The 18,563-nt window shown below is 49.6% G+C and overlaps 1 protein-coding gene across 2 annotated transcripts; it reads left to right on the plus strand.

Annotated features, from left to right (window-relative positions):
* The first annotated feature begins 987 nt into the window (after nucleotides 1-987).
* GHRH (growth hormone releasing hormone) lies at nucleotides 988-11,626 on the plus strand. 2 transcript variants are annotated; one of them, XM_032143060.2, is made up of 5 exons: nucleotides 988-1,058; nucleotides 5,878-5,979; nucleotides 6,288-6,392; nucleotides 8,441-8,560; nucleotides 11,400-11,626. In XM_032143060.2, exons 2-5 carry the CDS (start codon nucleotides 5,897-5,899, stop codon nucleotides 11,416-11,418), a joined length of 327 nt encoding a protein of 108 aa, XP_031998951.1. In that variant the 5' UTR covers nucleotides 988-1,058; nucleotides 5,878-5,896; the 3' UTR covers nucleotides 11,419-11,626. The 2 variants fall into 2 exon arrangements, with proteins under 2 accessions (XP_031998951.1, XP_031998952.1); XM_032143061.2 differs by having other exon boundaries at nucleotides 11,403-11,626.
* The last annotated feature ends 6,937 nt before the right edge of the window (nucleotides 11,627-18,563 follow it).

Genomic DNA, 18,563 nt, shown 5'->3' on the forward strand with positions numbered 1-18,563 from the left:
GGCTAGAGAAATCTGGAAACACAACAACTCTCCCAAGGTTTTCCATCTCTTCCCTCTCATTTCACACTTCTCTGAGGCAACAGCCTATGTCTGGCTGCCTTGACAGATGAAGACGGATGCCCCCAGGCTAGCTGTTGAAATCAGCCTGTGACCAAGCAGGTGTAAATCAAATAGTGCAGAATTCTGATAATTGGATGACAAGGGAGATAGGGAACAAATTCCCCACTAAGGAGAGAATAACGCTTATTCATAATGTTGTCTACCCAAAAGTGAAATAAAATTACACAGGGACAAAACTAAATTATATGAACTGTTAAAAAGGCACATTTATCTTGGAGAATCAATAAACTCTCGGTGTTTCATTGTTATGAGTCCTCCAATTATTTTTAACACATACTTTTTCTTTTTTTTTTTTTTAATGTATTTTTTGAGATAGAGTCTTGCTCTGTCACCCAGGCTGGAGTGCAGTAGTGTGGTCTTGGCTCACTGCAACCTCCGCCTCCCAGGCTCAGGTGACACTCTTGCCTCAGCCACCTGAGTAGCTGGGACTGCACCCGTGTGCCACCACGCCCAGCTGATTTTTAATTTTTTTGTAGAAACAGGGTCTCATTATGTTGCCCAGGTTGGTCTCAAACTTCTGAGCTCAGGCAATCCACCTGCCTCAGCCTCCCAAAGTGCTGGGATGGCAGGTGTGAGCCACCGCACCCAGCCAAGTTCTCCAATCACTATTATAGCAGTATATATTCTCTATATCCTCTTGGAATAATGTTACAACTTTGTACTCTGTCCACCCTGTCAAAGATAAAGGGAGGCTTTACCAGGAGTCTAAGTTTGCAAGAGGCCAAACCTCTTTCACCAATAGGGTTTGTCAGTGTGATGTGATGCTAAAAACAGTCCTTTGGTTGACTTGTGGGTAATTGATTCTCTGACGCTAACAACGCTTAGGAAAATGAAGGGATAAATGATGGGAACGCCAGGCGGCTGCCGGAGCAAACACGCAGCCCAGGGCCCCTGGATTTGAGCAGTGCCTCGGAGCAGAGGGAGATCTGCAGCATCAGGTGAGAGGGGTGGCCCTGGGGGGCTAGGCTGGGTGGGGGTAAGAAAAGTTAACCTTCTCACCAACTCAGAAACACTGAGTCCAAGAGGCCCACTGCCATCCTCTTTGCCCATGGACTGGTGAGTACATTGGAGCCCCTCTCTGGATAAAATCACCCCTCAATAGGGGCTCTGGAATAGGCTTTTGATGGTGCCGTTTGGGGCTTGTCTTAACTTGGGCGCGTGGCGGACTGGCTCCAGGTGTCTGTTGCAGGTGGTGAGGTCTCAGTGCTCCTTTGAGGGTGCGTGGGCAGGCTTCAGGGGCAAACGTGAGTTGGCTCGATTTTCCTGTCGGCGATGGGATTCTGCCACGGATCAGAGACAAGCCAAGTGGCTGTGCAAATCAATACTGCTCATTGATCACTCAGAACTGATTCAATGTCATTGCCGGGAAATTGATAACATTTTGCTTTCTTGCTCAATTGCAGCCACACTCTTTACTCCAGGTTTTAGACACAATTATCTGCCTTTGGAGTCCTCCGCTACCCCACGCCTGTCTCCTGATCCTTGCTTTAATGGTCCTGAAGTATTTGTGTCTTTCACCGTAGACTGCCTCAAACCCCTTCTGGAAGGAGGTGGAGTGTCACTCTTTTGAATGACAGTTCAAGATGCTTCCTCATTAAAAACTTAGATTTCCTTTAACTTGGAATGCTGTCGCTGAAACAGTTTATAAACCAGATCAGGAAGTCTATGCTTTGGGGTGCTCAAATTTCAAAGGGGATATTCAAGGAAGGTTAAAGATGTTCTTTCCCTGGGTTTTCACAAATGGCCTTGCGAATTTGGGTGCTTGAGATCTGACGTCGGTCGTTAGCTGCAGGTGAATCTGCGAAATTCTCCTGGCATTCCTGGCATGAAGGCTGGCAAAAGGTGCCAACGGATGTAGATCAAGTGCCCGTTTATCCTGAATCTAGGCAATCTCAAGTACATCTAATCACAGAATCAGTAAGCACTGCAGGAAGCTAACCGATGATCATAATGATAGATTATAAACTCTGGAGTGCCTTCAGTCATCAGAGTTGTCAGCAATGCTATTGGGCTCGGCTACACTTCATTCAGTGAATTTTGACTCCTTAAGTTGTCATGTGGAATGTGTCTGTTGACAGCTATTTTATTTTATTCTTTGAGATAGGGTCTTGCTCTGACACTTAGGCTACTGTGCAGCGGCACTATCATGGATCACTACAGCCTTAACCTCCCGGGCTCAAGCAATCCTCCCACATCAGCCTCCAGAGTAGCTGGGACCAGAGGCATGTGCCACCACGCCTAGATAAGTTTTGTTTTGTTTTGTTTTGTAGAGATGGGGTCTCGCTATGTTACTCAGGCTGGAGCTATTTTATCCTTAGTGACATAACCTCTATTCTTCTTATCTTACCCTACACTGGATAATTCTTGTTTCCCCTTTTCATCCAGTGGGATCTGCAAACCCATGCATTCGGTTCTCATAGCTCAGAGGTTGCCGTGGTGTCTTGACCTATGCCTGGGGCACAGGATTTGTGGCAAATGTTGAGCCTCTTGGTTAACTTGTGCAGTTGCTGAGCCTTATCTTGAATGAGCGGGGTATTGTGTTTACTAAGACTTGCCCTCCCCACCAAAGTCTGACCTCCTTCCTATAAGGTTGTTTTCAACTCCCTGAGACTACTGGGTGTGCATACGGAGGGGCCGATCAAGCAGGTGTTCCTGTTTGTTCCCGTTCTTTCTTCCCCAGAGGCCCAACAACAAAGAGCAAGAAGCTTTCCTCTTTTTCAGAGCCTTTCCCACGTGCAGGTGATGGAGGCTGAGGCTCCCTGTGAATGGGGAATACTGTGAATAGAGCATTGTACCTGGGAGGCTGCTGCATGGAGCAGAAGGAAGTCTGCTGGCCTGGGAATGAGGAGGCCCATTCCGAAGTGCCCACTCCAAAACTAATTTGATGGAGGACCATGGAAAATGTCCTTGTCCTCTCTAGGCTCTTTTCCTTGGCTGTAAGAGGAGCATGGGGATGCCTGCTCCAGAGGGAGAGTGCAAGGATGGGTTTTGGAGCCTGATAGGGCACAGGGGCTGGGAATCACTTGTGCCAGCCCTTGGGAGAAGGGGCAGGCAGAGGGAGAGCTTAAGCCAAGAGAAGGGGTTTAAGCTTTATTCTGGAGGGAGTGGGGAGCCAATGGCTTCTGAGCAGGGGAGGGAGGTGATTGGGGACCTAGATCTGCCTGAATCTTTAAAAGGTCAGCAGCAAAGAAGGCAAGAAAGCCAGGCTGCAGCTGGGAAACAGAAAAGGCAGTGGTTTCTGTCAAGGGGCCCTGCTTGCATCCAAAGATCTCCCAGCTTAGGAAATTCCACTTCTGGAGAGGCAGCCTGGACCAGGTGGGGAGAAGGGGGACCAGACGTGGTATGGTGCGATGAGGAGGACCGAAGCCTGCCGAGCCTTGGTCTGAGGAACAAAAGCTTAAGTCAGACATGCGGAACGTATCTAAAGGGCCAGTCGTGTGGCTGCAGGTGCAGAGGCTCCGGCCCAGCAGGCGGATGTTACACAGCCAGCCCTCGGGGCAGATCCCACGTTCTCATCTTTTCTCTAGCCCCAGTCCTTACCGGAACAGTAGAGGCTTAACAAATATTTGCAGCAGAAGGAGATTTGGGCTTGACATGATGAGACAAACTTCCTAACAATAAGAACTGCCTGGGCCGGGCACTGTGGCTCATGCCTGTAATCTCAGCTCTTTGGGAGGCTGAGGTGGGGGGATCACTTAAGCCCAGGGGTTTGAAACCAGCCTCGGCAATATAGTGAGACTTTGTCTTTACAAAACATTTCAAAATTAGCTGGGCATAATGGCACATGCCTGCTGCCCCAGCTACTCAGGAGGCTGAGGCAGGAGGATTGCTTGAGCCCAGGAGTTTGAGGCTGCAGTGAGCTATGATTGCACCACTGCACCTCAGCCTGGGCCACAGAGTGAGACCTTCTCTCAAAATAAATAAATAAAGAACTACCTGGAAATAAGCTCCCGGGCCTGGGGGTAGTGAGCTCCCTGTCATTCGCTGGCAGCAAGTGTTCACTCGAGCAGGAAGTGGAGGACGGCCAGTGTGCGTGTTGTGGGGATGCTCGTGTCGTGGAGGGAGGGGCTGACCACTGAGGCCTGGGCTGCTGCTCCCTCCAGCTCTGCAGGTGCAGGGTCTCAGGATACAGTGTGCAGGCCCCATGAGTGCTGCCTGGGGGCCCAAGGCATCCCTGGGTTAGAGGAGAATGCAGTGCCTTCAGAAAGGAGGGTGATAACCCGAGAGGGCCAGGAGAGCAAGGGGGGTTCTGCCAGTGCTGGCCCTGCCTGCCAGAACTCCTCAGCAGGACCCAGGAGCGGGAGGGAAGGAAGCCATGTGAGGAGATTGTGGGAAAGGCGGGGGTGCTGGCCATCTCCGGGGCTGGCTGGGCCTCTGGCTGGATCTACACCCCCATGGAGTAGACATCCTGCTGAGAGAGGGAGAAACCCATGGGAGATGGGAGGACCCAATTCCTAAGTGGCCAGGTCCCCCGAGGCCAGCCGTGTTTCCATGCTTGGGCAGGTGTGGGCTGACAGCAGTAGCACTTGCCCCGGCGGAGGCGGGCTCTGTCCCCTGCTGGCTGTTTTCCCCTAATTGCAGAGCACGGTGTCCGCAGGCCCCAATTAAGGGTAGTTACAGGAACTATGAGATGACTACACCACACTGGCTCCCCCAGCTCTTCGGTCTCTTCCAGGACTAAAACTCTTCAGCGAAATCTAAGCGTCTGGAGCAAGACTTAGAGCCCTTCTCCCCTCTCTCCAACTCCAAACAAAATTAAAACAGGAAGAGCCTGCCGTATGAGAGGGTCAGTCTTAGGTAGCCACAGCAAAGGTTTCTAGAGAATTCCCTATTGATTCAGGCACCTCACTTCACCAGATCCTTACAGGAGCCGAAGTAGGAAGTCTAGTTACCATCTCGGTTTTATGGCCGGGGAAAATAAGGCTCAGAGAGGTGAAGCCACTTGTCCTGGGACACACAGCTAATGACAGCAGAGCCAGGATTGAACTTCCAGTTTGTCTGACTCAGAGCTGAGCAGTTACCCTTGCTGCCTGCTGTCACTGCCACACTGGATGGGGTTGAATGAGGGGCACTGAGAGAAGGTTCTTTGACCTTCCCCATTCCTTGCTAAGGGGGATCCCATTTATTTTAATTTTTTTTTTTTTTTTTTTTTGAGACAGAGTCTCACTTTGACACCCAGCGTGGAGTGCATGGGACGATCTTGGCTCACTGCAACTTCCACCTCCTGGGTTCAAGGGATTCTCGTGCCTCAGCCTCCCAAGTAGCTGGGATTACAGGCACACGCCACCACTCCTGTCTCATTTTTGTAATTTTAGTAGAGATGGGGTTTCATCAGGTTGGCCAGGCTGGTCTCAAACTCCTGGCCTCAGATGATCGGCCTACCTCAGCCTCCCAAAGTGCTGGGATTACAGGCGTGAGCCACCGTGCCTGGCCCCAAATCCTACTTCTAATGCCTTATGGTAAGGGGAAATTTCCCTACTATCACTGGTTTTCAGTTCAACCCTATGTGGTTGGCAGGGGAGCTCCATCATGCCCATTCTACAGATGGAGAAAATGAAGTCAGAGCAGGTGGCTGGCAGAGGCAGAATGTGAACTCAGGTCTGTCTGACTTCCAGCCTCTGGGTTCTTTTTCCCATCCCACAGCTTCCAAAAACCAAGGACCAAGGCTTGCCATGGAGCCAAGCCCAGGGCTGGGCCAGTGAAGGCCATCCCAATGGCTGTGGCTATACCTGACCATCCCCTCCTGTCACTCTGCAGGTGCCACCCTGGGTGAAGGATGCCACTCTGGGTGTTCTTCTTTGTGATCCTCACCCTCAGCAGCAGCTCCCACTGCTCCCCACCTCCCCCTTTGACCCTCAGGTAAGCAGCCCCTGGGGAAAGTTCCCACCACTCCCAAGCCATCCCTGCCATGGGGCAGGTGTTAGTGAATGCAGACTCAGCCCATCAACTGGGCCCTGGCTATGTCTCCAGGCATCACCCACTGCCCATCCTTGCAGAGGAGGCAGACACAGCTTCACAGAGGTCACTCAGAGGGGTCTGAGTCTCTCTTGGGGTGAGTGGGACAGATGGCAACAGAAGGATCTTGCAGAGACATGGCAAGTGCTGCCTCGACTGTCCTCTCGCCTGGCCTCCACCCCGCCCTCTGACCCCTGACTCCTTCTGCACAGGATGCAGCGGTATGCAGATGCCATCTTCACCAACAGCTACCGGAAGGTGCTGGGCCAGCTGTCCGCCCGCAAGCTGCTCCAGGACATCATGAGCAGGCAGCAGGGGTAAGCAGGAGTTCTAGTGATTTCTTCCCACACCCTGCAGCAGAGTCTCCAGGAGCTTGTTCCCTACGGAGGACCAGGGACCAATTCAGATCTCTTCCTTGGCACAGCAAGTGTCATTTCTGGACTTTCCATAGCAAAAGGGTTCCAGCGCTAAACCTCAGCTTACCTCCACACCTACCACGTGCCTCTTCCGGCTAGGCTCCGACGGTAACCACACTGGTAGTAGCTACCATTTAATCACGACTCCATGCCAAAAACAAAGGCTCTGCCCTGGGACATTTACAGACACTTGGCACAGTGCTGGGCACACAGGATGCCCTTGGTAGTGTCAGCTACTATTATTCTTAGTTTCTTGCTTTCTTTTTTTTAGAGACAGGGTCTCGTTCTGTTGCCCAGGCTGGAGTACAGTGGAATGATCATGCCTCATTGTAACCTCAAATGCCTGGACTCAAGCAACCCTCCCATCTTAGCCTCCCAAGTAGCTGGGACTACCAGTGTGCACCACCACAACTGACTATTTTATTTTTTATAGAGATGGGGTCTCACTATGTTGCCCAGGCTGGTCTCGAACTCCTGGCCTCAAGCGATCCTCCCACCTTGGCCTCCCAAAGCATTGGGATTACAGTTGTGAGCCACCTTGCCCAGCTTTTAGTTTCTTCTTTAATCTTCGTAACAACTCTTATCCCCATTGTACAGCGTTAATAGCTTTTTTTTTTTGAGATAGAGTCTCCCTCTGTCCCCCAGGCTGGAGTGCAGCGGCACAATCTCAGCTCACTGCAAGCTCCACCTCCCAGGTTCACACCATTCTCCTGACCCAGCCTCCTGAGTAGCTGAGACTACAGGCGCCCGCCACCATGCCCGGCTAATTTTTTGTATATTTTAGTAGAGACGGGGTTTCACCATGTTAGCCAGGATGGTCTCGATCTCCTGACCTCGTGATCTGCCCGCCTCGGCCTCCCAAAGTGCAGGGATTACAGGCGTGAGCCACTGCGCCCTGGCCCAGGGTTAATAGCTTTTAAAGGACACACAAAGAGTGGCAGAGTTTGGAGCCAAACTGCCTGACTCTATAGCCTGTATGTTTTTTAGGTTTTACTTTGAAAAAAATCTCAAACTTACAAAAACGTTGCAACAAAAGCACAATGGACTTCCATATACCCTTCCAATTCCTAACATTTTATCACATTTGCTTACTCTGTATCTATAGCTAGATACAGATACATACACACAGAAACACATATGCACATTAAGTATTGTTATCATTTTTGCTGAACCATTTGAGAGTAAATTGCAGTCATCATGACCCTTTACTCTTAGATACTTCTATATGTGTTTCCTAATACCTAACCAAAGGACATCCCCTTACATAATCATAATATAATTATCAATTATAATCCATATTCAAATTTTACCAGTTGTCCCAAAATGTCCTTTATAACAATTATTTCTTTTTCTGATCTGCGACCCAATCCAGGGTCATGGATACCATTTAGTTGTCATGTCTCTTCAGTTTCTTTTAATCTGGAATCGTTCCTCAGTCTTTCATGACATTGACAGTTTTCATTAGTAAAGGCTAATGATTTATAGAATGTCCCTCATGTTGAATTTGCCAGACATATCCCCATGATTAGGGGATGCATTCCTCTAATGATGATTAGAGGAATCAGGTGATGCATTCACAGAAGTAGTGTTGTGTCCTTCTCAGTGCCTGGTATCAGGAGGCACAGGATGGCAATTTGTGCCATTATTGGTGGATTATTGGTAGATGGTAACTTCGATCAGTTGGTTAACATGGTGTCTGCTAGATTTCTCCTCTATAAAGTTATTTTTCCCTCTATAATTAATAATCTGTGGGGAGATGTTTTGCAACTGTGTATACTTGTACTTCTGTGCTCTTCACTACTATATATACTGCCTCCCTAAGTGTGGCTGAGTCTACTTCAGTTGGGTAGAAGAGTCCACACCAGATATTGAAATAGGCATAGGGATATACCCCTGCCTCTCCACATCCTACCCAAATAGCAACTAGTTCTCTTTTTCTAACCACACAGAGAGAGCAACCAAGAGCGAGGAGCAAGGGCACGGCTTGGCCGTCAGGTAGACGGCATGTGGGCAGAACAAAAGCAAATGGAATTGGAGAGCATCCTGGTGGCTCTGCTGCAGAAGCACAGGTAATGGGTGTGTGTGCATGTGCGCATCTAGGGACTTCAGGGCTTCCTACCCTGTGGTTTGCCGGGAAAAGGAAAAAATCCACCCCTTTCTGAAGGTATGGGGCTCTGCCAAACAAACCAAGAACAAGGACCCTCCTGACAGACATTAAGAACTAGGATAGTGGCTGGGTATGGTGGCTCACGCCTGTAATCCCAACACTTTGGGAGGCCGAGGTGGGTGGATCATCTGAGGTCAGGAGTTCAAGACCAACCTGGCCAACATGGCAAAACCCTGTCTCTATTACAAATACAAAAATTAGCCGGGTGTGGTGGCTCACACCTGTAATCCCAGCCACTCAGGAGGCTGAGGCAGGAGAATCGCTTGAAGCTGGGAGGCAGAGGTTGCAGTGAGCTGAGATCGCACCATTGCACTACAGCCTGGGTGACAGAGCAAGACTCTGTCTAAAAAAAATAAAAAAAGAACTAGGGGAGTGCCCGGGTGCGGTGGCTCATGCCTATAATCCCAGCACTTTGGGAAGCTGATGGGGAAGGATCACTTGAGGCCAGGAGTTTGAGACCAGCTTGCCCAATATAGTGAGATCCCGTCTCAATCAATCAATCAATCAATCAATATTAGGAGAGTTCTTTAGTCATGAAGGGTGGAAAGTGTCTGATGGAGACCGCATCTTATCCATGGCTGTATCCCAGTGCGGAGCCAGAGGCCAGCCTCAGTGTCCATGCCCAAAAATGTTACTCACTGAATGGTTCCGTGATACGGCCCAGAAATCTGAATTTTAACAGGTGTCCCCAAGGATTCGGCTGCAGGTGAACTGACAGGTATGCTCTGGATCCCTTGCCAAGTTCAAAAAACGATCAAGCCAAAGACAGACCAGCTCTCCCACACCCTGTGGTAGATGAGTGTGCGCAGACACACGATCAGCCGACAAGAGACGTGATGACTGTCGTTCCCCAGCTCACTGGCCCTCACGTTTCTCCTGGGAGTCTACAGAGGAGGAAAAGTGAGGCAAAGAGTGGGCGGCAGCTGGCCCCAAGTCAGGGACTGGCAGGCCCAGACCTGTTTTGCCTCCCTGGAACTTCTTTGCACAAAGCCCCCACTTCATGGGCAAAGTTTCCCAAAAATGTCGTGGCTGTTTGGAGAAACTCTGCTGGGGTTTACAGCCTGATTTGTTGTTGTTGTTGAGATGGAGTTTCACTCTCATCACCCAGGCTGGAGTGCAGTGGCGAGATCTCAGCTCACTGCAGCCTCTGCCTCCAGGTTTCAAGTGATTCTCAGCCCTCCGAGTAGCTGGGATTACAGGCGCCTGCCACCATGCCCGGCTGATTTTTGTACTTTCAGTAGAGACAGGGTTTCACCATGTTGGCCAGGCTGGTCTTGAACTCCTGACCTCAGGTGATCCGCCCTCCTCGGCCTCCCCAAGTGCTGGGAATACAGGCACCCGCCACCACACCCGGCTAATTTTTTGTACTTTTACTAGAGATGGGGTTTCACCATGCTGGCCAGGCTGGTCTCAAACTCCTGACCTCAGGTGATCCACCTGCCTTGGCCTCCCAAAGTGCTGAGATTACAGGCATGAGCCACCGCACCCGGCCTAGAGCCTGATTTAACTGCGAGCACAAGAAGGTCCCAGTGTGGCTCTGCTGGGCACTTGTGGTCCAACCTATTAAGCAAATCCACTTCCCAGCAGAGCTCTCCATGGCCTCTCTCATCTTCTTCCCAACCCCATTAGACACCACCAGCCCAGAGATTTCACCACCTACAAGCAGCACCAAGCCTACGGCAGATGACGGGAGGGGCGACAACCAGTCTGGGAGGCAGGAAGAACACCTGGGCCCCAGGACTGTTTCCGCAACTAGCGGTACAGCAACACACTTCTTAGTTTCGACTCTGTGAAAGGAGGGGTTAGCTCTTACCATCTCTAGGGTCCGCAAGACTAGAGTTCAAAAATAATGTCTCTAAGAAGAATGCCTCCTCTGTGCCTCGCAGGCTGGGATTAGGTAATTGTTCACCTGCTATGGCTCTCATCAGGCCCCGGTAGGGTGGACGGCTCCATGGAGGGCTAATCCTAAGAATGCAGGCTTTGTTCCCGCAAGTTAAAAGCCAGAGGCTTCGCGGACATTGAAATCATAGAGCCCGCAGAGCTGGCAGGATGGGCCCCGAAGGCTGCTACAGCTATTGTTCCCCCTCCAGCTCGACTGCTGCAAATACCAGGATATCACTGGTGAGCAGGAATAAGTTCCTGCTTTAGAGTGCAGAGTAGAGTCATGTGACAGATGGCACACTTTTGCACCCGTCATACATTGTGTCCACGTAACAGCCCTGTAAGGAAACTGAGGCTCGGGTTTAGCCATCCTCCCACCCCTGTAAAGACCACCCAGTGACTATGACATGACACGCTCTGGACCGGAGGCATAGCAGGGTACAGGAGGGCAGCGACCCCTGCTCTCATGGAATTCATAACGCACCAAAGCGGCAAGGAACTAGACACGTTCTTGTACAATTACTTCACTGTGATGAGCGGGAAGAGATGCTGGGGAGTGGTGATGGTGAGGCTGGGGGAACACTGAGCCTGTCTGGGGATTAGAGGAAGCTTCTTCAAGGGGAAGTGACTGGCCCAGGGTCTCGGTGGGAGTTGGCTGGCAGAGCAGAGAGCAGGGGCTAAGCCTGGGACTCGCCTTGCTGGCACGCTTGCGCATCCTTCCCTCCACCCCACACTGCCTCTTTTGGAATCCAAAAGGCCAGCTCTTGCCACGGGAGCACCCGTCACCCTGGTTCCATGCATCCCACTCTAGCCACCCTTACTTCAGTTCCCCGGATTGAGTTTGATCTTTCTTTCCGCAGCAGGAACTCCCAGGGATGAAGATTCCTCCTGTGACCCGGGCTACCTGTAGCCAAAACGCAACTGGATCCAGTTAATCCTCTTTCATTTCTGATCCACTTTTTCCTTTGTAAATACAATAAAATTCCCCCATACCAGTGTGCATTTAAATGTTCTTTTCTCTTCAGCCTAATTTTTTATGTGTTTTACATAGTTACATTTCCCAAAGTGGTATTACGAGGTATAATTTTTTTAAAGCTAACATTTACCAAGCACGCAGAGTGCAAACCAGGCAGCTTCATGCATAGAATCTCATATGCTCCTTACACAGGCTGATGGGGGGTATTGGCATCCTCCTCCTTTCACAGACAAGGAACTGAGGCACAGAAAGTGTAACCAAATTGCCCACAGTCACACCTGGCAAATGAGAGCGCTGGGATTCAAATCCAGGCAAGTCCAACTCAGAACCAGCTCTTAACCACATTCAACTAACTTCAATCAAAGTCATCCTTCACCCACGTGTGATTTGCTCTTCTATAAGCAATACCACTTATTGATTCAACAAACTTTTTTTTTTTTTGAGACAGAGTTTCACTCTTGTTGCCCAGGCTGAAGTGCAATGGCATGATCTCGGCTCACCACAACCTCTGCCTCCCGGGTTCAAGTGTTTCTCCTGCCTGAGCCTCCCGAGTAGCTGGGATTACAGGCATGTGCCACCACGCCCAGCTAATTTTGTATTTTTAGTAGAGATGGGGTTTCTCCATGTTGGTCAGGCTGGTCTCGAACTCCTGACCTCAGGCGATCTGCCTGCCTCGGCCTCCCAAAGTGTTGGGATTACAGGCGTAAGCCACCGCAACCGGGCTTCATTCAACAAACATTAATAGAACACCCACTCTGTGCCAGGTACTGTTCTGGGCGCTGGAGAGATAGTCACAAACAAAGTCCCTGACCTTATAGAGCTTATATTCCAATGCGTGTGTGGTGGGGGACAGAATAATAAACACAAGTCAATATAGAATATGTCAGATGTTGGCAAGTGCAAAGGATAAAGCTTTAAAGGGCCAGGGAGTGCTGGGGGTATAATTTGATCTACACTGTGTATATGTGAAGGCCTCACTGATGATGTGACATTTGAGTAAAGACCTGAGGAAGAGAGGGAGTTGGCTTTGTAAATATCAGAGTAAAGAACATTCCAGGCAGAGTGAAAACTCAACAAAGGCTTGGAGGCAGGAGTGTGGAAGGAGGGCTAGCAAGGGGATCAATGTGGCTACCTAGGCCAGAGCAAGGATGTCAGTGGAAAGAAGAGTCCTGGAGGAGCAAGAGGCCAGCTCATGGGGACACTTGGAGGTGTTTAAAAAAAAAAAAAAAAAGTAACAAATTGACTCTTTAGTTTTTTTTTGTTTTTTTTTTTTTGTTTTTTTGAGATGGAGTCTCACTCTGTTGCCCAGGCTGGAGTGCACTGGCACTATCTCGGCTCACTGCAACCTCCACCGCCAGGGTTCAAGTGATTCTCCTGCCTCAGTCTCCCAAGTAGCTGGGATTACAGGCATGTGCCACCACACCCAGCTAATTTTTGTTTTTTTTTAAGTAGAGACAGGGTTATGCCAGGTTGGCCAGGCTGGCCCTGAACTCCTGACCTCAGGTGATCCACCCGCCTCAGACTCCCAAAGTGCTGGGATTACAGGCGTGAGCCACCACCCCCAACCCAAATAGAGTTTTAAAGATTGAATTGGCTTTTGTTAGCAGTTCATGAACTGGGCAGCATCCTGAGGGGGACTCTGATAAGCTGAGTGGGAGTGGGCCTTACAGGCAAAAAGGGGCTGAAGAAGCAGAAACGGCACGAAAAGCAGATTGGTCATTTCAAAGTTATCTTCCTTCTGGGGTTAAAGCAGAGGGGACTTCCTGATTATGCAAGCTAAAGTAGACTGGACCCCTTCCTTTTTTTTGAGACGGAGTCTCACTTTGTCGCCCAGGCTGGAGTGTGGTGGCATGATCTCAGCTCACTGCAACCTCTGCCTCCCGGGTTCAAGCGATTCTCCTGCCTCAGCCTCCCGAGTAGCTGGGATTACAGACACCTGCCACTACGCCTGGCTAATTTTTGTATTTTTAGTAAGACAGGGTTTCACCATGTTGGCCAGCCTGGTCTCATACTCCTGACCTCAGGTGATCCACCCGCCTCAGCCTCCCAAAGTGCTGGGATTACAGGCGTGAGCCACTGTGCCTGTCCCAACTGGACCCCTTCTGATTGGCTGCTGTGAATCTCATATTTTAGAAAACTGGACCATTTTAAAGTTCTGTTTGATGACATGGCACTTAGTATGTCATGAGTGACTCCATTCTGGTTGGGTCTGGTTTGTTGGGGCCCGCCTAGTGCAAGAGCTCAGTTCAAAACAGCGGCCTCCCATAAATGTTCTTTAACAAGGTCACAGTAAGGATTTGGATCCCACATTTGGTGAGATGAAAGCCATGGTGGAGTTTAAGCAGAATGACATGCTGTGACCTATGCTGAAAATCACTCTGAGAAATGGTCAAACTCCAGATACATTCTTAGGGCAGAAGCCACTTGCTGACAGACAGGGTGTAGGGAATGGGGAGAAGTCAAGAATGACTCCCGAGTTTTTGGCCCGAGGATGGAGGATGGGAGGATGGAGTTGCCAGTTAGCAGCTTTGGGGGTTGGGGGAATATTAAGAGTTTAGGTTTGAATGTTGAGTGTGAGGTGCCTATGAAAGGTCCAAGTGAGGAAGTTGAGTAGGCACATGGCTGTACAGGTCCTAGTTCAGGAGAGAGTCCCCTGAGTTCAGGCGAGAGGTCTGGACAGCTGGTTTGGTTGGTAGTTGTCACCATTTAGACAGTTGGTCTTTAAAGTCAAAATACTAGTTAGATTACTAAGGAAGAATATAGAAAGAGTAAAATCCAGGGACTGATCCCCCGAAACCCTACATTTAAAGTTTAGAAGACGGCCGGGTGCGGTGGCTCACGCCTGTAATCCTAGCACTTTGGGAGGCCAAGGCAGGTGGATCACTTGAAGCCAGGAGTTCAAGACCAGCCTGGCCAACATGGCGAAACCCTATCTCTACTAAAAATACAAAAATTAGCCAGGCATGGTGGCGCATGCTTGTAATCCCAGCTATTCAGGAGGCTGAGGCAGGAGAATCACTTGAACCTGGGAGGCGGAGCTTGCAGTGAGCCAAAATTGCACCACTGCACTCCAGCCTGGGCGACAGAGCAAGACCGTCTCAAAAAAAAAAAAAAAAAGTTTTGAGGAAAGATGAGGAACCAGCAAAGGAAGCTGAGAAGTAGCAGGCAGTGAAGTAACAGGAAAACCACTTCACAGAAGAATCCCAGAAGCCAAATGAAGAGTGTTTCTAGAAGAAAGGGGTGACCCGCTCTGCTAAATGCTGCTGATGGGACAAGTCAGTTGAGAACTGACCATGGAAGTGACCGTGGAAGCCACTGATGACCTTGGCAAAGAGAAATCAGGTGAAGTAGTGAAGGCCAAAGTCTGATTTGAGTGGGAGAAATGGGAGAAGAGGAATCAGAGCTGGTGAGTATAGACTTATAGGGTGGCCCCTAGACATACGTGGCTAATGAACACTTGAAATGTAGCGGGTACAAACTGAGATGTACTTTAAGTATAAAATAAACACTGGATTTAGGCTGGGGCATGGTGGCTCATGCCTGCAATCCCAGCATTTTGGGGAGGCCAAGGAGGGAGGATCACTTGAGGATAGGAGTTCAAGACTAGCCTGGGCAACATAGCCAGACTCTGCCTCTACAAATAAAAATTCAAAAAAAAATTAGCCAGGCATGGTGACACACACCTGCAGTCCCAGATACCTGGGAGGCTGAGGTGGGAGAATTGTTGGGCCCAGGAGTTTGAGACTGTGGTGAACCGTTATTGTACCACTGCACTCCAGCCTGGGCAACAGAGTGAGACTCTGTCTCTAAAAAAATAAATAAATAAAACAAAGCACCCCACAGATTAAAGGTCCAAGTAAGGAATCACTCAGATTTAATACGAAAAAATACAAAATACCTCAGTATTTTTATACTGATCACATATTAAAATGATATTTTAGATATACTGGGTTAAATAAAATATATTAAAATTAATTTCACTTGTTTCTTTTTAACTTTTTTATCATGGTTTCCAGAAAATGTAAAATCGCCTATGTAGCTTGCTTTGTATTTCTATTGGACAGCACTGGTAGAGATGATTTTTTTGAGAAATTTTGCTATAAAGGGAAGCAGAGAACTGGAGCCACTGACCCGAGGCCACTGCATCAGTGATTACCCAATTTTTGCTATTCATGAGCCATTTCATCTGGGCCAAATATCCCCACACATCACCTACCTTCTGCGTGCCTCTGATCAGAATCTGTGAATTTTTCTGGGGTGACTGAAATGTTCTATATTTCGATTTGGGTGGTGGTTATACCAGTGTTGTTACATATAAAAATTCATTGAGTTGTTCACTTAGGATCTGTGCATTTTGCTGTACGTAAATTAAACCTAAAAAAAACCTGACAACTGTGAAAAGTCTAGATGATGGGATGTCTGTTTTGATTTAAAAAGTGCAAAAAGAGAGGCCAGGTGCAGTGGGTCAAGTCTGTAATCCCAGCACTTTGGGAGGCCGAGGCGGGCAGATCATTTGAGGTCAGGAGTTCAAGACAAGCCTGGGTAACATGCTGAAACCCCACTTCTACTAAAAATACAAACATTGGCCGGGTGTGGTGGCATGTGCCTGTAATCCCAGCTACTAGGGAGGATGAGGCAAGAGAATCAACGTGAACTCAGGAGGTGGAGGTTGCAGTGAACCAAGATCATGCCACTGTACTCCAGACTGGGTGACCGAGCAAGACTCTGTCTCAAAAAAAAAAAAAAAAAGTGCAAAAAGAATCACAGCATCTTAACATTGATGGGGTGAACAGTCCCACCTCTCCATTTTGTAGCCTAAAACAGTGTCGCCAGGGAAGGAATGACCCAAGCTCGAAGGGCCTGGCAGCCAGGTCTCCAGTCTCCCAGCACCAGAACTATACAACCAACTCAGTTCCCCCCAGGGTAAAGACCACCTGCTCTCCCTGGGCGCCCGAGAAAAAAAATGTGAAGCCTGGGAAACCGTCTGCAGGGGGCCACTGAGGCGGCTCCACTGAGGAGACAATCAGAACAATGGGAGACAAAAGCCCCCTCGGAGGAAAAGGCTGGCCTTTGAGGGCAGGCGGCCCACTTCAACCAACAGAGGCAAGCACAAAGGAGGGGGCTGTGAAAGGAGGCGCGCCCGGCCTGCCCCAAGACCCCCTCCTTCCTCCCGGACCCACCTGCTCATCTCTTTCCTTGGCCCGTCCCGACAAAAGCAAAGCCGAGGGCTCTTTCAACTTCCAATTAGTTTTTCAAATAAAATAATGACTGCTGGGACCTGCTGCTACTTGTGGTTTTGGAGGTGAATGCAATTATAGGGGAAAAACCACCATGGCAACAACTCCAGTGCTCCATACCATTAACCACGGCACGAATGGCGTCCGAAAGACTCCACTTGCCCCGCAGAGGAGCTGGGAGCTTCCCACTCCCGGGAGGGTCCTACTTAAGACGGAGTGCTATTTTTCTCCCTAAAGAAATGCTCTGATCAATGGGGGACTTGTCGCTTTTAATGATAATCTCTTCTGTTTGTATTAACTTAAAGTTCACAAAGAGGCTTCCCATCCATTACTTCATTTGTTCTCTACAACAGGCCCCTGAGGAAGGCAGAGCAGGGCACATTGGCCCAGCTGGATTCAACTAGAGGTCAGATTCAACTAGAGTCGCTCCAGGTCGGCAGGACGGGACTGATGGGGTGGGGAGGGAAGGCAGCACCCTCTTGAAAAGGCTGCTTTAAGACTCCAGGCCCCTCAGGAAATGCTGGGGAAGAAATGAGGGAGCTGGGGAGTTAGTAACTTGAACTAACAGGTGAATGCAGACCTGGTACAAACTGTTGACTGGGCTCCTGTTAACATCACCTGGGAAATAATAATGACGACAATATCTGCGCTATTGAGAGCAAACACTGACTCAATGCTAAGTGTCAGGCACTGTGGTATGTGTTGTGGCTGTGGCCCCCTCTAATCCCTATAAAACCCTCAGAGGTATGATCCCCATTTTTACTGATGGGAAACCAAGGCCCATCAGGAAGGTACAAAAGGACACAAAGTAAATGGGGGAACTCAAAGCAGCTCTGACTCTAAAGCTGACGTGTCTTGTACTCCTCAGAGAAGGCCAGGCCCAGGCGCTACTGCAGTGAATCATTTGAGTGATGAATCCAGTGGATTTCATGAATTATAGGAGAGGCCTGCTGTCAGCTCTGGACTCCCAGACTGTCTTGCCTATAGCAACCAGGTTCTTCCCCTCCAGCACTGCTCCAGCACTGAGAGCCGAGTCCCTTTAAGAGGCTTCAAGGCCAGGTGCAGTGGCTCCTGCCTGTAATCGTAGCACCTTGGGAGGTCGGGCAGACTGCTTGTGCTCAGGAGTACGAGACCAGCCTGGGCAACATTGCAAAATCCCATCTCTACTAAAAACACAAAAATTAGCCCAGTGTGGTGGCATGCGCCTGTAGTCCCAGCTACTCCAGAGGCTGAGGTGGGGGGATCACCTGAGCCTGGGAGGTTGAGGCTCCAGTGAGTCGTGATTGCACCACTGCATTCTGGCCTGAGCGACAGAGCAAGACCCTATCTAAAAATAAAAAAAGGCTTTGCCCAGTGGGCAGGGTCAGACAGACAGCATATGCCTCTGCTATACCCCAATATAAAACAGGCTGGCCAGGCGTGATGGTGCATGCTTGTAGTCCCAGCTACTCAGGAGGCCGAGGCAAGAGGATCCCTTGAGTTCAAGGTCAGCCTGGGTAACATAGCAAGACCCCATCTCTTTTTTGTTTTAAAAAAGGTCCTAAGAGAAAAATCAATGCCCTTTACCACAGCCCCTAAAAGCCAAGTTTGTTCTCGCTTCAACCCCAGCAAGGATGCTGTTCCTGCCAGTGACACCCTGGCTGCTTGGCCTGCTTCCAGACGGAATGTGCCATGCTCTTGCCCCAGAGCCTCTGCACTGGCTGCTTCTCTGGCCGGAGTGCTCTTCCCCAGCTTGGCATAGATGCCTTCTCATTCTTCAGGTCTCAGCTGAGCCCTCTCAAGCCATCTAGGTAAGAACTGCTTCCTCCGAG

Source organism: Hylobates moloch, unplaced genomic scaffold (genome assembly GCF_009828535.3).
Source record: "Hylobates moloch isolate HMO894 unplaced genomic scaffold, HMol_V3 SCAFFOLD_21, whole genome shotgun sequence".
NCBI classification, from domain to species: Eukaryota; Metazoa; Chordata; class Mammalia; order Primates; family Hylobatidae; genus Hylobates; species Hylobates moloch.

What these genes read in the sequence shown, in the direction of transcription:
- GHRH (XM_032143060.2), top strand. Translation starts at nt 5,897, where the DNA reads ATGCCACTCTGGGTGTTCTTCTTTGTGATCCTCACCCTCAGCAGCAGC. An exon ending in CCTCCCCCTTTGACCCTCAG is followed by an intron (nt 5,980 to 6,287) that starts GTAAGCAGCCCC and finishes CCTTCTGCACAG; the next exon opens with GATGCAGCGGTATGCAGATG. An exon ending in ATCATGAGCAGGCAGCAGGG is followed by an intron (nt 6,393 to 8,440) that starts GTAAGCAGGAGT and finishes CTAACCACACAG; the next exon opens with AGAGAGCAACCAAGAGCGAG.